The sequence below is a fragment of the Larimichthys crocea genome, chromosome XIX (assembly GCF_000972845.2).
Source record: "Larimichthys crocea isolate SSNF chromosome XIX, L_crocea_2.0, whole genome shotgun sequence".
Taxonomy (NCBI): domain Eukaryota; kingdom Metazoa; phylum Chordata; class Actinopteri; family Sciaenidae; genus Larimichthys; species Larimichthys crocea.
Window position 1 is genome coordinate 2,633,867 of NC_040029.1, and position 18,545 is coordinate 2,652,411.

At 43.7% G+C, this 18,545-nt stretch overlaps 1 protein-coding gene across 3 annotated transcripts in view; it reads left to right on the forward strand.

Annotated features, from left to right (window-relative positions):
- Positions 1-18,545, forward strand: part of nbeal1 (neurobeachin-like 1) — a 40,562-nt gene continuing 22,017 nt past the window's right edge. For 2 of the 3 annotated variants that reach the window (XM_027291540.1, XM_019255567.2), the window contains exons 1-11: positions 1-80; positions 442-767; positions 9,349-9,440; positions 10,942-11,103; positions 11,326-11,407; positions 11,762-11,889; positions 11,994-12,076; positions 13,202-13,287; positions 14,739-15,105; positions 15,266-15,372; positions 16,695-16,781. In XM_027291540.1, the coding sequence (XP_027147341.1) occupies positions 717-767; positions 9,349-9,440; positions 10,942-11,103; positions 11,326-11,407; positions 11,762-11,889; positions 11,994-12,076; positions 13,202-13,287; positions 14,739-15,105; positions 15,266-15,372; positions 16,695-16,781 (1,245 nt within the window). In that variant the 5' untranslated portion in view covers positions 1-80; positions 442-716. The remainder of the gene's footprint in view (positions 81-441; positions 768-9,348; positions 9,441-10,941; positions 11,104-11,325; positions 11,408-11,761; positions 11,890-11,993; positions 12,077-13,201; positions 13,288-14,738; positions 15,106-15,265; positions 15,373-16,694; positions 16,782-18,545) is intronic. The other variant, XM_027291541.1, reaches the window with a different exon arrangement.

The following is an 18,545-nucleotide window of genomic DNA, read 5'->3' on the forward strand; positions in this document are numbered from 1 at the left end:
ATTGGCTGAAACTTGACACATCCACAAACAAACCGAGAGACGGGGTCCGCCACTGACAGTTCAGTCTTCTCCTCCCGCAGGTGAGTGCTCCTTTGGTTTGTCGACGTATTATCACGTATTCACACATTACTGTTGATATTTTGTACGTGTATGAAGCTGTTGTAGAAGCTGTGTTGGAGGACGACGCGTTTCTATCACATGAGTCGGAGGAGAAGGAGGAGGAGGAGAAAGGGAGGCTAAAAAAAAAAAAAAATAGAAATAGCCGTTTTTTGTTTTTTTTGACAGCTAGCATTGAAGCTAACTTGCTCCGACACAGTGATATCTCCCGGTGTTGTCGAGCTGTTTGTTTGGCAGAGCACATTAATGAGCCAGCTCAAAGTGCACGGAGGTATTTTCTGTTGCAGCTCCGTCATAACTTGCCTGTGTTGTTATCATTGACAGCCCCGCTGGGAATACCCTCTTGGTGTAGCCGAAGAAGTGGAGGAGAAAGAGGAGGAGGAGGAGGAGGAGGAGTACAGGCCCGGCTGCAGCAAGACATGGAATAATTTTTTTGAAAGAAGTTTCTCCCTTCAACAACCCTGTGAAGGAGCCATACACCTTGCCATGCTGTTGGAGGCCAGCTGCAGATGATTAGCTCATGACCGGAGACCATGAAGCAGCCAGGGAAGTGACCTCGGTGCACGACACGCAGCCTGAGGGTGCCACTCACTGGCACCATGGCATCCAAGGAGAGACTGTACGAGGTCTGGATGCTCTACTGCACTAAGGTGAGGTGTAGTCCACTACACATGTTATTACTGTCATTATTGCTACCATATCTGCTACTGTGGTCATTGTGATTCGTTGTCATTTTGTCAGTTATTGTAATTGTACAATATGTTTGTGTTGATTTGTTCTGTACACGTGACATCCATTGCACGTCTGTCCGTCCTGCGAGAGGGATCCCTCCTCTGTGGCTCTTCCTGAGGTTTCTTCCACATTTTTTCCCTGTTAAAAGGGTTTTTGTGGGCAAGTTTTTCCTCACTCGAACCGAGGGTCTAAGGACAGAGGGTGTCACTCCCTGTACAGATTGTAAAGCCCTCCGAGGCAAATGTCCTTTGTGACTTTGATTTGATTAGTCCTAAAGCACACACACACACACACACACACACACACACACAGGGTGAAGTAATGGACAGTGTGATGTCAAATCTACAGTGTATGGGACTTTTCTTTACACCAAACTCACTCATTGTTATTGTTCTGTGGCAACGTACTGTGTGTTTTTTAGGACGCACACACCTCTGAAACAGCATATCAAACATTACAGGACTCTAAACGCTCCAGTTAAACCCCCAGACTAATGAAATTGCTCGCAGATCCTGATTGGAGGTGGACATTAGGCGTATAAATTTCTATTTAATTCACAAAGAATGTCTCTGTAGCTGTGGGAACCTCCATCACGTCGGTGATATCCCCATTAACTTCTGCATATGTATAACACAAATAGAGATGTGTGGTCATGCGAGGCTGTAAAATCAATTTACAGTAGGACCGGTCTGTCAGTGCTGCAGTGAGCTGCATATAGGATGCCACTTTGTTTAGTTTTTTTGCAGCGTAGATGAATGAATGACGCTCGAGCGGAGACAGCACCCCTTGAGTCAGCTGCTGGCTAGATTTAATTCACTTGGCGATGAGTGCACGCACACGTCCTGCCGTCCAATCAAAGCGGGCCTGCACGTGAGCCCCCGACTGCAGTCGCGCAGTAATCCCCTCACAGTGACACAAACGCAACTCTCTCCACGGATGCAAAGCTGTTTTTTTTCTTCCTTCTGCAGACTAAAAGTGTGACTGACACAAATACCTAAAGCCAGTTCGCTGTGGGTGTTTGTATTCAGAGTATTCAGACACGCCGCTGCCCACACACACTTGTCACAGTCACTTGTGAAAATGCCAGCAATTGCTGCAAGCATACACATCGCATTTGTTCTAGCCGGAGTGTGTATTTGCATTGACCAGGCGTTCCACTGCGAGGAAAAGGATGGTTTCATTTCATCCTGGCTGTGAGCCAAGGTCCACCAGGCCAATATTTCTCTCTGCATGAGGCAAAAGAGACGCAGAGAGAGAGAGGAGCTTTTAAATATATATGTGTAGCAACCTGTCTCTCTATCCAAGCTGAAATGTCAGGTATGGCCAGGGGGTTGTCTCAGCACTATATATGTGCTCGCATGTGAGGGTTGCCAGGATATGTGTGGCTGTAAGGAGAACCTGCAGTCACGTGGACAAAATCAGATGAGGAATGTTGGAGTGAAAGCTCTGCGACCCCCTGCGTCCCACCAGAGGGTTAATTGTCTCACCACAGACCTCCATCTTTACTCCCCGACGCCTCAGGCCAGCACATCTCCAGTTCAAACAGTATTTCCACGGAATAGGGTACAAGCATTGTACTAGGAGATAAAATTCATGACTTGCAAGATGTTTGTTTTATTGTTGTGCTCATCATAGCTCCCTCATGCCGCCTGTCTGTTTAATAATTGACAAAACATTGGAGACTTCCAGGCCTTCATTGTCAGGGGTGAACGCATTTTTCTCTGAGGAGGAGTCGATCAGGTGCTCATTGTTGACAGTGCAAGCTTGTACAATACAAGCAGCCGATGGTCGCAGCAGGGAAACCGGCTCAACCTGCTCCGTCAGCTGGACATCAGCCGTCTTTACCTGCCTCTGTATGTATTATTCACCTGGTTGTCACCAAGAGAGAGGGCAGGGGTTGTGTTGGACGGGAACATATGCTCCGATTAATGTCTTTCAACTTTTGACGTGTAATATTATAATAATAATTTCAAGACGGCAGCTGTTTACGCGACGATGACGAGGTCACAGATGGCTGTCGAGCAGCTGCGGCGTCAGAGTCGTTGTTGAGGTGCGTGTACATGATGTGGACCGGCGCTGCACTCAGCCATTAGCCGGGGATCATTTTCAGCTGCAGATGAATCCACGTTCGGTGCTCTCGTGGTTATTTCTGTCAGCAGAATAAATGAGAGTGACTCTGTTCGTCACGGTGAAGGAACATGTCAGGCAGGGCGACAGTGTGGCTCACTCGTGTTTAACAATGGAGCCACACTTTGGATCTTTTCTTGGGATTTGTTGACAATATAAAATATATAAGTTTACATTTTTTTTCACTTAGGACTTTTGCTTTTGACTTGACTGCAGAACAGTCTAACATAAGATCAGATTAAAGGCCTGATATTGAACAAAATTAACTTGTTTTCTAAGGCTGAAGTTTTGTTTACACCAGTAACTTTGCTGTTTGATCTCTACTGTTTGTCAAAGTCTTATTCGTTTCTTTTATGACTGTATCTGTAATTCATATGGTCAAAAATAGCTTCATTTGCATTTCAAGGTGGACACAGTGCGCCACTTGCATATTGGATTAGTTATGTAGACACATATTATCATTATTAGGGCAATGTCCAGTGCGGCATAGTAACACTTCTAACTGCAGCAGTTGCAGAGGTCGACTCCTTGTTGTGGTTGTAGAGGACCAAGAGGTCACAGACGACGCTGAAGCTGTTACATAACCCTGGATCCTCTTAGCTCCCTGTCATTGGTTCGTGCCAGAGTGTTGTCCCTGAACACATGGAGCTGCTGGTATACAGTAGCAGCAGCGGCGCTCTGCTCTGCTTTCATCAGTACATTACCCAGAGAGACTTGTCAGAGAAAGTGGAGGGTTTAGCAGGCTTCTGAATAATGCCAGTTACTCTCTTAAAGCTTTTGTCTGCGGCAGAAAAGCCTCTTTAATTCCCAACCACGGGGAACATGCCTCAACAACCAGGGGCATCATTTCACCCTTCAGAGGCTTTAAAGCTGAGTCCGGTGTCTCAATTCTCTCACTACCTTTTTAATTGTGCTCAAACCAGGGATGTTTGGTTAATTCTGAGGGCCGTCATCCTGTCTCGTGTCACCCCACCCTGCTCTGTCCTGCCTGGCGAGTGGCTTCTTGACAGGATCAGAGAAGCGACGGCGATTTGCATAAACCCCTGTACTTAAGGGAGTAAGATATACTGAGAGGATTGAAGGGAGAGAGGTGAAAACAGAGCTTGGAGCGTTCAGGAGAGAGAAACGAGGGGGGAAGTAAAACCAAACAGTTGAGCTGGGAGACGACGGAGGAGGAGAAAGTGCCTCGGTTTCACATAATTCCTGAAGTAGATTACTCAGGTCTTTTTCCGGCTTCGCTGCTTGTTTGCTTGTCACAGTCTAATCTGTGTTGTCGCAGACACACACACACATATACACACATGCCACACAGTCACACAAGCCCTCACACTCTTTGGTTCATGCGCTGGTATGCAAAGTTTGTTGCCTCAGGCTAGCTTTCTTTCTCACTGCAGCTTATTTCATTCAGCGTTCCTCGCTTGCGTCTCATTTTTCCCTCTGTGCTATGAATATCTCTGCAATAACACTGATGTCACTGTACATCGTGTATCAGACATGCCTCGTGTGGTTTTTGACCCCTCCCACCAGTCTCTTTAAATACACCCCTGTGCAGTGACGTCATGTCAGAGACGCCGCTGACTGATAGGCAGCGATGTCGGCCTGCGATGGCACAGAAACAGGAGTGACCACAGCCGTCTCTTGAAAACCCTACAGGGAGGAGACCTTTTAAACATTGTGGTTTCAGTGAGTCCATGCCACTTCCACCGAACCAGGTCACCCACCCAAACTAAGCAAGCAGCCACCCGACCGGCCACGCCTGTCTGGAGGGGCTGGGCACTTGCTGAGCTGCAAGGCTGTGGAGCTACACAGCAGAACAGTACAGAGCAAATGATAGCAGATAAATCAAGTAATCTAATTACTTTTTATTGTGTCCCTTTTTAAACTAGATGAAAATGCAACCAAAGCTGCAAAAAAAATATTAAAGTTATTGTTTTTCTTCTGTGTTAGACTTCAGCATGAAGGTGTGTGGCTTTTTTGTTTGCATTTAGTGTCTCTCACCAAAACGCACTGCATGTGACACCGAGGTCAAACAAACGTTGAGTGCATTTCCTTCCTCATAAAGCGAATTTCTTCCTCAGTGCCTTTGTTGGCGCGCGACACCAACCGTCCCCAATGGGGAAATACATAAAATGCACTAGTTCATGTGTAACTGAGACATTCAATGAAATCAGTAAAAGTAGAGCTGCAGCCAGTTGTGGTTCAAGCAAACAAAAGGTATTGACTAGAAGAAGGAAAGTAAAACTGTTGACAGGTTAATCAATAAAGAAAGAAAATAACAGCTTGCTTGATCAGTCATTTATTAATTAGCCATGGATTTGGAGCAATCAAACATTTATTAAAATGTTTCACGTTTATTGAAAAATACATTATCTGCTCTTATCAGTCTCTGTGAAGCCTCCAGTGCTGGGAAAATGTTCTTTAGTTGTGCAGATATCATATCACACAGCAGAGCCGGATCCTCCGCCCCAGGTCAACACGTATCTTGTGTGATGTTTTTCTTTTTCTCTCAGAGCACTAGGTGTCTCATATCTGAATGAGAGAAGGCTGTCAATTGATCCTCAATCAGCACTTTCACTGTCCATATAACACTCAGCGGGGTCAACCGGGGTCTCAATTTCAAGAATGAGGTGCATTGATCCGTGTTGCCGGTGACCTTGTTAGCTCCACAGAGGTCAGCTTAAACAGATCATTAAGAATGTGATGCAGTAGGTTGGGTAAAGGCCTAATATGATAATGGATACACACAGGGGGGAAGGAGAGGCATGTGATCCTCTCATGGGAATTGTTTTTATACACACTGGGACACAAGACGGTTGTTAGAGTTGGGACAAGGTGACTCTTGTTGAGTTAGGCTTCCTACTTGTACGTCTGCTGATTATGTGTGTGTGTGTGTTAGGCCAGCGATGAAGGCAGAGGATAAACAGAGCCATGTAGAGCAGGGTGTGTCCCTGCCTGCCACAGTCCGAACCCTCAATGGGCATCTGTGCTCCCAAGCTGCTGCCTAAAAGAGGACATTCTTTCAGACACACACACACACACAGTCCATTCAGTCAGTGTTACTAGCAAGCTCAGTCACTTGAGAGTGACATCTACATTTTCTGGCAGTGAAGTGCACATGCATGCAAAGACAATATGGCATTTATGTCTTTAAACAGCTTCAGCAGCACCACAAATAAACGTGTTGTGCTCCCTGTGAGTCATGCAGTAAAGGTAACACAGGAAAAAAAGAAGCACACAGGCGGCATGCCATGTTCTCCCAAAAGAACATATTATTCACACGTGGCTGTTGCTGACTCCGTTCAGATGCCTCTCTCCCTCTTTTCTCCCCCCCTCTCTTTCTCTCTCTCTCTCTCATCCCTTTTTCTCTCTCACCACACACTCACAGAGGCCAGCGTCGCAGGATTGTTCTGATGACTTCATAGGGATTGCAGCGAGCTGGCTTCCTGCTTCGTTCTGGCTGATTCCCACTCTGACACGCAGACAGAAGCAGACAGCCTTTCAGCCCCTCTCCCACTCTTTTAGCCAGATGGCACTGCTATCCTGAGAAAAGCCTATTTTTTTTTCCAGTTGTTATGTTTTTTTTGCACCAGTTTCAGACTCTAATCTGCACATTCCTAAGTAGGGCTTCATAGGAAACTTCATAAATCAGTTGGTGTATTGTCTGAGGCCTTCTGTTTGCCTGAAATTTGCATCATGGGATGTTTGCAGCGTTTGCAGCGTCCAGGTGTGGAGAGCTAACCTTGCGAGGCAGCTGGACATCATGCAAGAATCCATCTTGACAGGCTTGAACACAGTTGTTCACACCAATCAGTTACGGCACGGTCTCCGGTTTAACGCTAAGTATGCGTGACAACGTGTTTGCTGAAAAAGCTTTGTGCGCAGCTGCTAAAGAGGTTAGCACAAATGCTGCTTCAGTTATATTATAACTGCAAAGAATTTCACTTATTTAGTCATTATATGTGGTTTGGCCATGATAGATGGTGACATACAGATGGTTCATCCAATCAACCGTCAAGTCTCTTTTGAGAGTGCCTGCCGTTTTCCAACCAGGTTCCAACAACGATTTCCGAGATGATTTTATTTAACAAACCATCTCGTACAGTCAGGTTTGGGTATTGCCAATCATCAGTAGCTGAAGAGTCTCCTTCGGCTTTCCAGGCCGTAGTCAGTCTCTGCTCAGGATACATTTTCTGTATCAAAGTAGATGCAGATTGTTTTGGAGTGATTATTGATATGTAGGCTAGTCTTTCCCTTTAACCATTTTAATCAAAAGAAATGGTTCAACAACTATTGGATGGATTGGGGTTGCCCAGGATTGATTCTGGTTTTCTTTCTTTGATTTATTCTCTAAAATATTTTTAAAAAACAAGTTACTGCCTGCCCCCTTATTGCCATTCTTGGTGTAACCTCAGAAAACATACCTATGACCTCCTGTCAACGCAGGGCCATGGCATTTTCCTTCTTACTAGCGCGGCGGTTGATTTCTGCTGGAAGAATGCTGCTCCACACACATCTCATTAAGAGTATCATGTGTAATCTCATGTTAGAAAAGATCAGGTTTACTGTTAATGGACGTTCATAAGACATGGGATGGCTTTATTGGATATGTAAAGCAATTAGACGTGATAAACTTCCAGCTGACCCGTTATAACTTCATGTACTCTGGTCGAGGATGGTTAATACGCCGCGCAACTGGACCCTCTCCCCACCTCACCACACCCCACTCCCAGATCGACCACCCTCACCCTTAATCCTTTCCCTTCCCTTTTTATGTCCCTTTCTGTCTGTGTGTCTCATTTTCCTTGATGACCTGACAACTACCAATATCAACAAATATTAACAGGTATTATCCAACTTTATTTCATGACAGGATCCCTCCAAGTCATAATTTGAATGAATAGCCTTCAAATCTGAGCTGGTCAAAGTAAAGTACCAAATGCACAATATACTGTGTTATGGTAATCTGCCCTGATTACCTCTTCAGCCCTCCTTGACCTAGATTGCTCACTCAAACCCTCCAGATGGCCCAAAGTCCCAATGACAGGATCCGCTGTGTTATTAGTCCTACATGATTAATTAATGATGCTTTACAAAACACTCTGAACCATCCTTGTGTAGAGCTGAAATGATTAGTAGTTAATAACTAACAATCTGTTTTGATAACAAGTGAATCATTAGCCATCAGAAATGCTGTTGGTCTTTAGGATTTGTTTCAGCTCTTGATATGCTTTAGCTAATTTCTGACATAATTGCACTTCCACTGCAAAACGGCACACACCCATCAATTATGTTCAGTGTTTGGAGAGATTACATAATGACATCACAGTAAGAGTCGCTTTTTTTCAGCTATTTATTCTCTGTGTCCCCAGGTCAGAGCCATTGGCGACGATGGTTTGACTCGACAAATGAATGAAATGAATTAATGATAATTGTGGCCCAAATTAAGTTTGTTGAAATAATCGCTGAGTGATTACTACAATAAAAGGGAAATGTGTATTATAATTTAATGACTAAAGATAACATCAGAGTCAGTTAGTTAGTACCTAAATATGAAGCTTCTCTTTCTATTTCTGCCGACAAATCCTCGCCCTCTTCACCTCACGTGCGTGTTGCAGATGTGACAAATTGTGTTTGCTGTAATAACGATAGTTATAAAAACTGGCACTGCTCTAAGCCATTTGTATTTTTTTTTTATGGGACACATAAGAGCTAATGCACTGAGCTTTAATCGGTAGACATTTTAGTCACACATGTCTTCATAGTCCTGGCTCTTGCTTCTTAAAGCTGTTTTTCCATGTGGTCCCCTGTGTTCGGTGTGTTTGTTCCTGTGGGCCGAGGGGATTTTACAGCAGGAGCTGTGCTGTGACCAAGTCAGGCCAGCCTTCCTCTGTGGCTCATGTTGCCATCCCATCCTTAGGCATTGTTCCAGGAATTTAGGAAATGTCGATCAGTTGGCCTTTAGAATGCAGCCGTGCCTGTTTTTCCCCCCGACAGGTGCATGTTTCAGCCTCGCCACACCTGAGACATTCCTGCTCTCACGTGTCATTGCTTCAGCAGTAGTATCACAAAGTATTCAAGTCGTCGAGGAAATGAAAACATATTTTTGAGCATTTGAACGGGTGTGTCAATTTTTCATATCCATTGTCATTATCATGAATTAAGAGAAGAAAACAAACACATTTGCAGCCTATTGTTGTCTGGCTATAGAAGCCACACACACATCCACACAATACATCTAATCAAACTGCAGACAAAGCCTGTCAGCTGACAGCAATATAGTATGTATTTTAAGCATGACAGCTTTTGTCAGCAAAGACCACTAACTATATTTGCTTTCTTTCTTTCCCTCCCTTCCTTCTTTTCATTTCTCAGAGGGATCCAGACTACTTGAAGTTATGGCTGGAGATTTTCATCAGCTCCTATGAGCGATGCCTGGATGTGGACTTTGAAAAGCCACCTTCAAGGTAACTTTTAGCAGACTACAGTCGTAATCACTTGAAGCCCGCTTTGACGATTTCTGTGTGTGTTCTTCAGTTTTCAGCCGCGCTTAGTGGTAACATAAAACTGCAAAATAAGTGGTAGGTGCGTACCCAGCAGCAGTAATTCCAACCCCGATGTTCTCCCACAAATGAGCTCAAAATATTTCATCATGTTCCAAATATGTTCTTATAAATGGATTATAAATCTGATGTTATTTAACATTCTTAACTACATAATGGAGACACTGTGACAATTTTTTAGGGCATACTGTTGAGATGCCTTTTTTCATTTGTACTGCTACAACTTTTTTGTTATTGTATTTATTGTTATTTTGCATTTATTTTTTTATTAATTTTAAAGAAGAGTACGCATTGTAACAAAAATGTGCACAAACATGTTGGCAGGTAATCCCATTATTCTTTGTGAATTTAGAAGGCTATGCATCTTTTCTTGTACACAGCATGAAAGAGACAAAATGACAACAATAAACCTACAAAATAAAAGTTGAGTTCCCTCTGGTACAAGTACTCCTACTTGGTAAACACTCCTCTACACCACCCCGGGGTGGCATCTTGTTTCTGCTGTTTATTCCAACACAACTACCTCCATTTAAAAATACATGAAAGACATTTTTTTGCATTAGGTCACCGTGCGTGGGATCAGAACTATCACTTCTTGTGTGCGTCATCTACAGTGTGACCGCATACTGTGCTGCCTTCCACAGCACTACTGAAAATAGCAAGGCCGCACCAGATGCTTTTGTGCAGAGCGCTCACATTTTGTCGCAGGTGATGCTCCAATCGGTGACGACGCGCAAACATATGATGCAGGGTTAATGCGCTTGAGCGCGCATCTAAAAGTCCGCTGATACTTTGGCTCTGCTGCTGGTTGTGAACACATGAACATCAGATAACTCCCCAGGAGGTCAGACACGTTTTTATAATGGAGGGAGGGCCGTGTGAAAGGGTGGAGGAGCGTAAGTGGTTAAATCCTATTTGTTGAGCTTTTCATCTCTTCCCCTCTCCTCCTCCCTTGACTAATTTTCTCCCCTTGTTATTTTCTCTCACTCCTTCCTTCATCCTCTTCCCTCCGTTGCCTCTTTGCCTTTTTGTCCTCTCTCCATTTTCTTTCCTCCCCTCCTCCTTCCCTTTCTCTGCAGCTGTCACATCTGTCTTGCTTCCCCACCGACACTCATTACATCGGTTTAGCTCCGCTCTCTCCCTCTCTCATATGAGCAGTGCAGCACACATGCTGTTTTTCTTAGGAATTAATGCCTGAATGCATTAGGCATGTGCCTGTGTGTTGAGTGAATGCAGAGCAGGGTCCTTGAAGTTGCCCTTGTATATACTGCCCTGACACCTCCATGATAAAAAGGCTACACTTCCATCCTCCAAGTGTCCATCTGCACTCTACCAATTTTGACATGACCCTCCCCTTTAAGCCTGGCATATAAGCAGCTTCTCCTCTTTTCTCCTGTGTCTCCAGGCCGGAGGAGGTTCCCCCGGTGTTGACGCTCCTCCCCGACAACATTCTGCAGGTTTTGCGCCATCAGCTGCTGCAGTGCGTCCAGAAAGCCTCTGATGGCCTGGAGCCTGAGCAGCAAAACCTGGCTCTGCTGCTGCTCAAGTTCCTTATCATCATCTGCAGGTCTGGACAGCAAACATACACATACAGCAAAGTGACTTATCAGGAGAAAAGAAAATGAATCCTGTGTTTTTCACAGATTGTGTTGTAGTGTAGTAGTTTAGCTTTGGGACTTGAATTTTTCACATTATCTGGTACTCTGAAGAAAGTAATAGATAATCTTATGGTTGACTTGTTCTCTGTGTGTGTTTTGTGTTTGTGTCCATGGTTGGATGTTTCTCAAAGGAACCTGTCCAACGTGGAGGAGATTGGCACTTGTTCTTACATCAATCACATCATCACGATGACGACGCTTTATATTCAGCAGGTCTGACTCCCTTTGTCTTTGCTCTGTTCTCTCCTCAGCAAAACATGGTCCGCAGTAAACTGGATCAGCAGAAAGGCACAAAACCTTCAATGTATTTATTAGATAGTGGTTGAATGGTTTACTGATTTTGGAGGAACATAAATGAGGAAGTGACATCTGTGTCCTTCTATTTGGCAACGGAAAAACCTGTTGAGACACACTGTAGTTCAAATGATATTACATTACATTATTACATTACATTGCATTTAGCAGACGCTTTTATCCAAAGCGACTTACAGAGGAATCACCTGAATAGTCTGAATGAGACACGTGAAGTAAACTGTGTATCTGTGTGCGTGTGTTTGCGTATCACAGCTGAAGAGCAAGACCAAAGAGAAGGAGATGGCAGACCAGAGCCAGGCGGAGGAGTTTGTCCGTCATGCGCTGGCTTTCTGCGAAAGTCTCTACGACCCGTATCGCAACTGGAGGCATCGAACCTGCGGGTAACAACTCCAGCTGTCAAATATGAATGAAGCACCAGCAAGACTGCAGAATAATGCACAGTAGTCGTGTCTTACCTAAACTATATTTGTTTTTTCCCCCCCAGGGAGCAGCTGGGTACAGTAGAGAGGAGCAGACAGAAGTACAAGGCAGCTCCGCTCACTGTTGAGTTTGTTCCTTTCTTTTACCGTAAGTCAGTCACACTCTTTTTCCATGTGCACACGGTGTTTGTAGCATGCTGGTGGAAAAATCCCCAAACTACTGTATTAAAATATTTAGATTTAGATATAAACATCACATGATCAGTTAACCTGGCCCTAATAAACATTATACATTCACACATATTTGCATGCACTTATTTGGCATGTTGGCAGCATCACAGTGCTTCCCGTGTCTCATCCGTACTTTGCATCTCCTGCTTTAATAGCTGGGGAAGCAAACTTGTACATCATGAAAAAGCCACCAGGTCTTTCTTTTCTTCTCTTCTCTTCTCCTCTCTTCTCTAAGAGCTCCCATGCTGTCATTCCCTCTCTCCCTCTCTGCTCTGCTGCCTTGTCCTCTTCCCTCTCTCGGTCCAGTTGAATCCACTCTTTGTGTCTGTGTTCCGCTTGCCAGGCGCTCAGATGAGCCGATAGTGAATGGTGTCTGTCAGGCCACTTCAGCTATACGCTGGTGGCCATTTTGAACAAATACTCCCTTCTGTCCCGTGTCCTGTGTGTGGCTGCTGTGGTTTGGCACCAAAGATAACACCCAAGGCCCAACCTGACAGACACTGTTTTCATATGTGTGTGTGTTTTGTGGAAAAACGGTAGGAAGACTTTTGGTGAAGACTAAAGCTCAGAACTCTTTTCCTCTCTTTATATTGAGCTTAATTGGGTAATTGGGCGTCATCAGTGTGATGTCATGATAGCAGAATGTTATTTAGTTGTAGCATGTATCTGATTAAGGAAACAGACATCACGGAGCCAAGATGTTACTCTTCTTCTCCCCAACCGGACATGTTGACAGATGAGTTAATGGATGACTGGGGCCACCATGACCCAGAGGTTACAGGCCGATCTGCCACATGCCTGTGTGTGTCTGTGTATCTTATCTCCTCTGCATATTTCATTTAGCTCTGTGTGAGTGTGCATGCATGTGACCGAGTCAGAACAGATAAAGGTGTGGCCGTGCATGCGCTCATTTTGTTTATAGACAGAAGCACAGGAACTTCAACCGTTTGCTGTCGTTGTGTGTTTATGTCATGTTTGCATAGCAGACGTCACGCCTACTGATCAAACTATCTGTGTGTGTGTGTGTGTGTCTTCATTCCAGAGTGCTTCCAGGAGAGTGAGCACCTGAAGGAGAGTCTGAAATGTTGCCTGCTGCACCTGTTTGGGGCCATAGTAGCTGGTGATCAGGTACGCCCTGGGATGGCCTGGAGGTCACAGGCTTGATCCCTTTGGTAACACATGTGTCCTCATCCCCTCTTGCCAGCAGGATGTGTATGTAGAGTGTTTCAAGATGGCACCACATACATTCATTACAGTGAAAGCTGCTTCCACTTTCTTGGCCATTAAGTCATTAGAGTCTAGTATTCATTAAAGTTTTGCGGTGGCTTTTTATAGATTAGACTAAATGAGTCTTTTAAAGCTTTTCTGTGTGGCATAATGCCATTCCTTTAGTCTTCATTTGTTCACAGAATTAAACTTAAATTATAGTAAAAGACATATAATAACAGAGCATCACTGGATATGTGCGTGTGAATCTCTTTCCAAGCACAACAGCGGCACGCAGTTCAGACTGTACATAACCCAGCATTCTTCCTGAGGGCTTGTTTTGTTGCTGACTGCTGTTTATATATTATTATATTTAGTCTATAAAATGTCTCAAAAGAAACCCATCACAATTCACTGCAGGTATGACAACAAGTATTTTGTTTTGTCCAAACAACGGTCGAAAAATTTAAAATTTATACAATTGTTTATTGTTTAAAAAGAAAAGCAGCAGCACATTTGAGCTATAAAGAATCTATTTATCTAGTCATTACAGGAAAAGAGTGAAAATAAATAGTTTGGGAAATATGCTTATAGCATACCACCCCTATATGTGTCTGCTATATATGAAGCTAGAGCAGTGACTAGTGTGGCCACAATGACTCCCTGGAGCCTTTTTTGTCACTATGAAGTTCTGCCAGGAAGTTACTGGCTTGAGCCAAGAAATAGTTCCAGCATGTACTTTCAGTAAAACCACAACTTTACATTTCTGAAGGACCTAGCTGTCTGTCATGACTCCCAGGAGTTTTTATTCACCCCAATATGACAGAAACAATTTTTTATTTAAGTTCAGGGCTCATGAAGAGAGCTGAAGAGACCAAACTGTCCTAACAAACTGAACTTTATACGATGACTGATCAGACCGTTTGAGAAACAAAAGGAGGAACACTAGAGCTAAGCCACAAAACAGAACACAAAACAGGACATTCAGTCTGTCAGTTTAAATATTTAAACAATTAGAAAAAAGATTTTAAAAAATTATATATATATTCTAAAGGAATAAGCTAATGGCCTGCTGGCTCTAGCTTCATACTAAACAAAGAGACAGTGGTATTGATTGTCTCATCTAACAGGAAGAAAGCCAAAAAGTGTATTTCCTAATATTTCCCATCCAAATAATTCCATTAGCAGGATTCTCCCACCATCAGCATAGTTATATTAGCACGATACTGCATTCATCTTTAAGAGGCAGTAAAATATTTAGCATGGAAACTGTTTAACTTATCACAGCAGTGGGTCTTCTTCTCAATGTCTCGACTTTCCCCTATACCTTTGTCTTTATCTTTCCAACCTCACTTTGTCTCTCTCTCTGGCAGAGGAATGCTCTGCTTGCCATCTCTCCGGCCACCATGGAGGTGTTGATGCGGGTGCTGGCTGACTGCTCCATGGGTAGCTGCTCTTCGGATGAGGGCGAGGACTGGGACAGTGAGGCCCCCGACCGTAAGGCACTGCTGACTCTGGGCTGCCTGCGGGAGGTGGTCCAGCGCCTCCTGGCCTCAAGCTCTGACCAGCGGCAAGTGGAAATTGCCTCCGTGCTGGAAAACTACTTCAAGCTGCTCAACTCTGATCCTGCGGCTGTCGTCGCTGCCCGACAGCAGCAGCAGCAGCAAGCTAAGGGCCGAGTGCCGACACTGGGCCGACACTGGGAGAGCCGATTTGTGGCGCTGCAAGTAAACATGCTAGGTAGGGTCTTAATTCACAATAAGGGACACAAACTATATTATTTGAGCTCTTCTGTTGAACTTCTTTTTTTATATCTGTCTTTGCTTTTTCTCTTTCTCTTCTTTTTTTCTGTGTCCTCTCCGTCTTTGTCTCTTTGTCTATCTGTCCTGCTGTCTCTCAGACACTATCAGGGACATGTTCCTGTGTTCAGACAGGCCAGTTCTACAAGCCATCTTCCTCAATAGTAACTGTTTCGAGCATCTGACACGACTGCTGCAGAACAGCAAGGTAACAGCGCAGACCTTTCTGTCTAAATATAACCTGAAGCGTAACCTGACATGACTCAGTTATGAGTGTATGGGACTGATCTGTTGTATTTGATCATCCTGAGCTCAACATATTAGTTCCCCTTGGTCATATCTTGTATCTGATACTAGGAGATCTTAAGGCTGTTTGAAGTTGTAATCTCATATCAATATGCCATTTTTGCAGCTGCTGCTTTTTTTATTTATGTGAAGGCTTATGAATTTTTGAAGACACCATCAGTTCTATATTGTAAGGACCCACCATGCAGTATAGTAGTGTAGTATATTTTACTGCTTCATGGCAGTTTTATTCTGTCTATAAAGGAGTAAAAATAGCTTTCTTTTACTTTTATTTATTTTAGATAAACACTCCCGTGATGGCAATCCCACACTGTAAAAATACTAAACCACAGAAGTACTGTCAGCAAGAAAATGTACTTGAAGTATAAAATTTACTTGATTTGGCTCCTGTCAATGTATTTATACTATTTAAACAGTTATTAGTGATTCAAGTATATATCTTGGATTGGTTGTTTCCATCTCTGGTAAACGGGTTTCTGTACTTGTGGGGCTGTATTCACAAAGAGTCTCACCATCTTAAATGTCACTAAAGGTTTTCACAGAGCTGCTGTGTGCCACTTTTAGTAAGGAACAAAGAGAAGGGGCAGGGTTGACCCTGTTGCTATGTATGACATCAGGTGACCAGTCGTGAATTAAATCACATAGATATTTCAATATTTATTAACTCACCACCATCAGAATATACTTTTTTAAAAGTGTATTATCATTGCATGTCCCTAAATATTAGAGTAATGACACACATTATCAGCATGAGCATGAGTCTTAGTGACTGAGGAGAACCTTGTCACAGAGACTTAAACAGAGAGTTAAAGGTCTTCTTATGAATGAACAAAATTCAAAGTTAGGATTAACACATCCCTTATTTTTAGGATTTGTCCAGCATTTTTATCCTTTGGGTGTTTTGTGAATATGGTCCCAGCTATTTTAAAGTGTAGTTTGGACGTATTATGTTCAGGTCTGGTTTAAAGTTTCAGTTTGAGAAAGAGCATTTTGCCCACGTTGCATGTTTACCTCCCCACAGCAAGGCTGGATCACCAACACGCCTCCACACAGTGACCCCTGCCGAGGGTCATGGCTTTTAACCTCTCACCCTCTCCTCCACTTACAACATCTTTCCTCTCCCTGCACCATCCTTTGACTCTCCCTTGTCTCCATCCTCTCTCTCTCTCTCTATCAACCCCTCCCTACATGCTATGTTGACATGTTGCCTGTTGTGTGTGTCAGCTGGTTAATGCTAGGTGCACGGCGGCAGACAAGGACCAGAAAGATATAACCAACAACAGGTTACTGACAGGAGAGAGGGACACTCAGGTACCACCGAGAAAGCCCCCACCTCAATTCACCCAATCCTACCACCCCTCAACCCTCAACACCTGCCCCTCGCCCTCCCCTGCTGCCAAGTCCCACCACCCTCACCTCACCAGAGCCGCTCCACAGCAAGACACTTACTCTGCTCCGTCCCAGATAATTATTTGTAATTGGATCATGTCTCAACAGAACACTCACAGAGTCCTGGGCTGTCAGAGCGCTGGCAGCCAGCACACTATTAGCCGCATGTGTTATTTATTTAATAGACTCTAACTGTTTAAGGTTTTTACATTTATACTTGATGGCCTGTTACACTCATTTTAACAGCCTGGGGTTTTTGTGGTTCAGAAAAAATTAGAGCAGACCCAAAGATCAGTTTCATCATTTACTGTCGGACTTGAGGTGTTTACCTGCTTTCAGAAGTACTTTCTGAAGTCTGTTGACCTCTTTTTTTCTTTTGAAGAGCATTTTGGAAAATATGCTTAGTCACTTTCCTGCCGAGAGTTACATGAAAATATTACCATCCTCATGTCTGTCTGTTACGAAATACGAAGCTACAGCCTAGCGGAAGGACAGGAAACAGTTAGATTAACTCTGTCCAAAGGTAGCAAAAGCTGCCTAGCTGTATTATTTCTCAGTTGGCACTTCCAGTTCGACACTTTGAGGAAGTCAGTGCACCCAGTGGAGAAATAGCCTCGCACTTGCTATAAAACAAAAAAACCACAACCTCTTTTTTTTTTGTACAGATAAACAACATCTGTCAAAGAGCCAGGCTAGCTGTGGTGTCGATCCTGTTCCTGAATTGTCCAAAAATAAGAATAGTTTATGTCTAAACTATTCTTTTAGCAATATATGCAAAAAAACAGCACCCATCTGGTGCTTCAAGCAGGTCAGGACACGTGCAACAAGTCAGCTCGTCGATAAAAAAGTCTAAGTGTCACTTGAGCATGTACCTGAAGTTAAAAAAAAACAGAACAAATGTGGCCTTTACCACGCTTAAAAGCCTTCAATTTATTAAGTATTGCTCTCTGCACATTTTTTGTTTTGCTAAGAGCTCCAAGACATGAACCTGTCACTTACAGTACCTCTGTGAAGTGTCTGAGGCCTGTCTTTTGAATGGTGTATCAGTGTTAGCTCTCTCGCTGAATCATCTCAAGAGCACAAAAGGGTAGAAAGGTCACTTGTTCCCCTCAGAGTATACCAGCTTTCATAGTCTTTATAGAGTCACCTTTTATAAGGTATAATCCCACCATCGACGTGGAGACACACACATACACCTTTGTGCCTTTGTTGTTGTGCAGCTGTAACCCGATGCAGTGGCAGATGCTGCAGCCTGCTCGGCTGGTTTTTACACATGAAGCTTTTGTTGTTGCGAGGTCACCTGTAGAACTTCAGCTTCATATGATATTTAGGCAGCCTTTTAACCCATTTACACCAAAAAAAAAACAAACACCAAAACTGAAATTCCAAAATATCTTGTCTTGCTGTGGAGTGACTACTTTGCCTCTTTCACAGCTGTGTCATTTCATTTATTTTATCACCATTTTCAGTTTCCTCACCCCTTCCCCTCCCCTCCATATTGTCCTGGTTTTCCTGCGTATATATATTATGGGTTCCACTGGAATGCTATCACATTGGCCTGGTGTGTGTTCTCACAGAGTTCAGTGGTTTAAGGTGATCTGGACTCAGTGACGATGATCTAAGTGTTTAATTTTCGCAACAGTCCCTCTCCAGCTAGTCCAAGACTCTTTGTGGCATCAGCCGGTC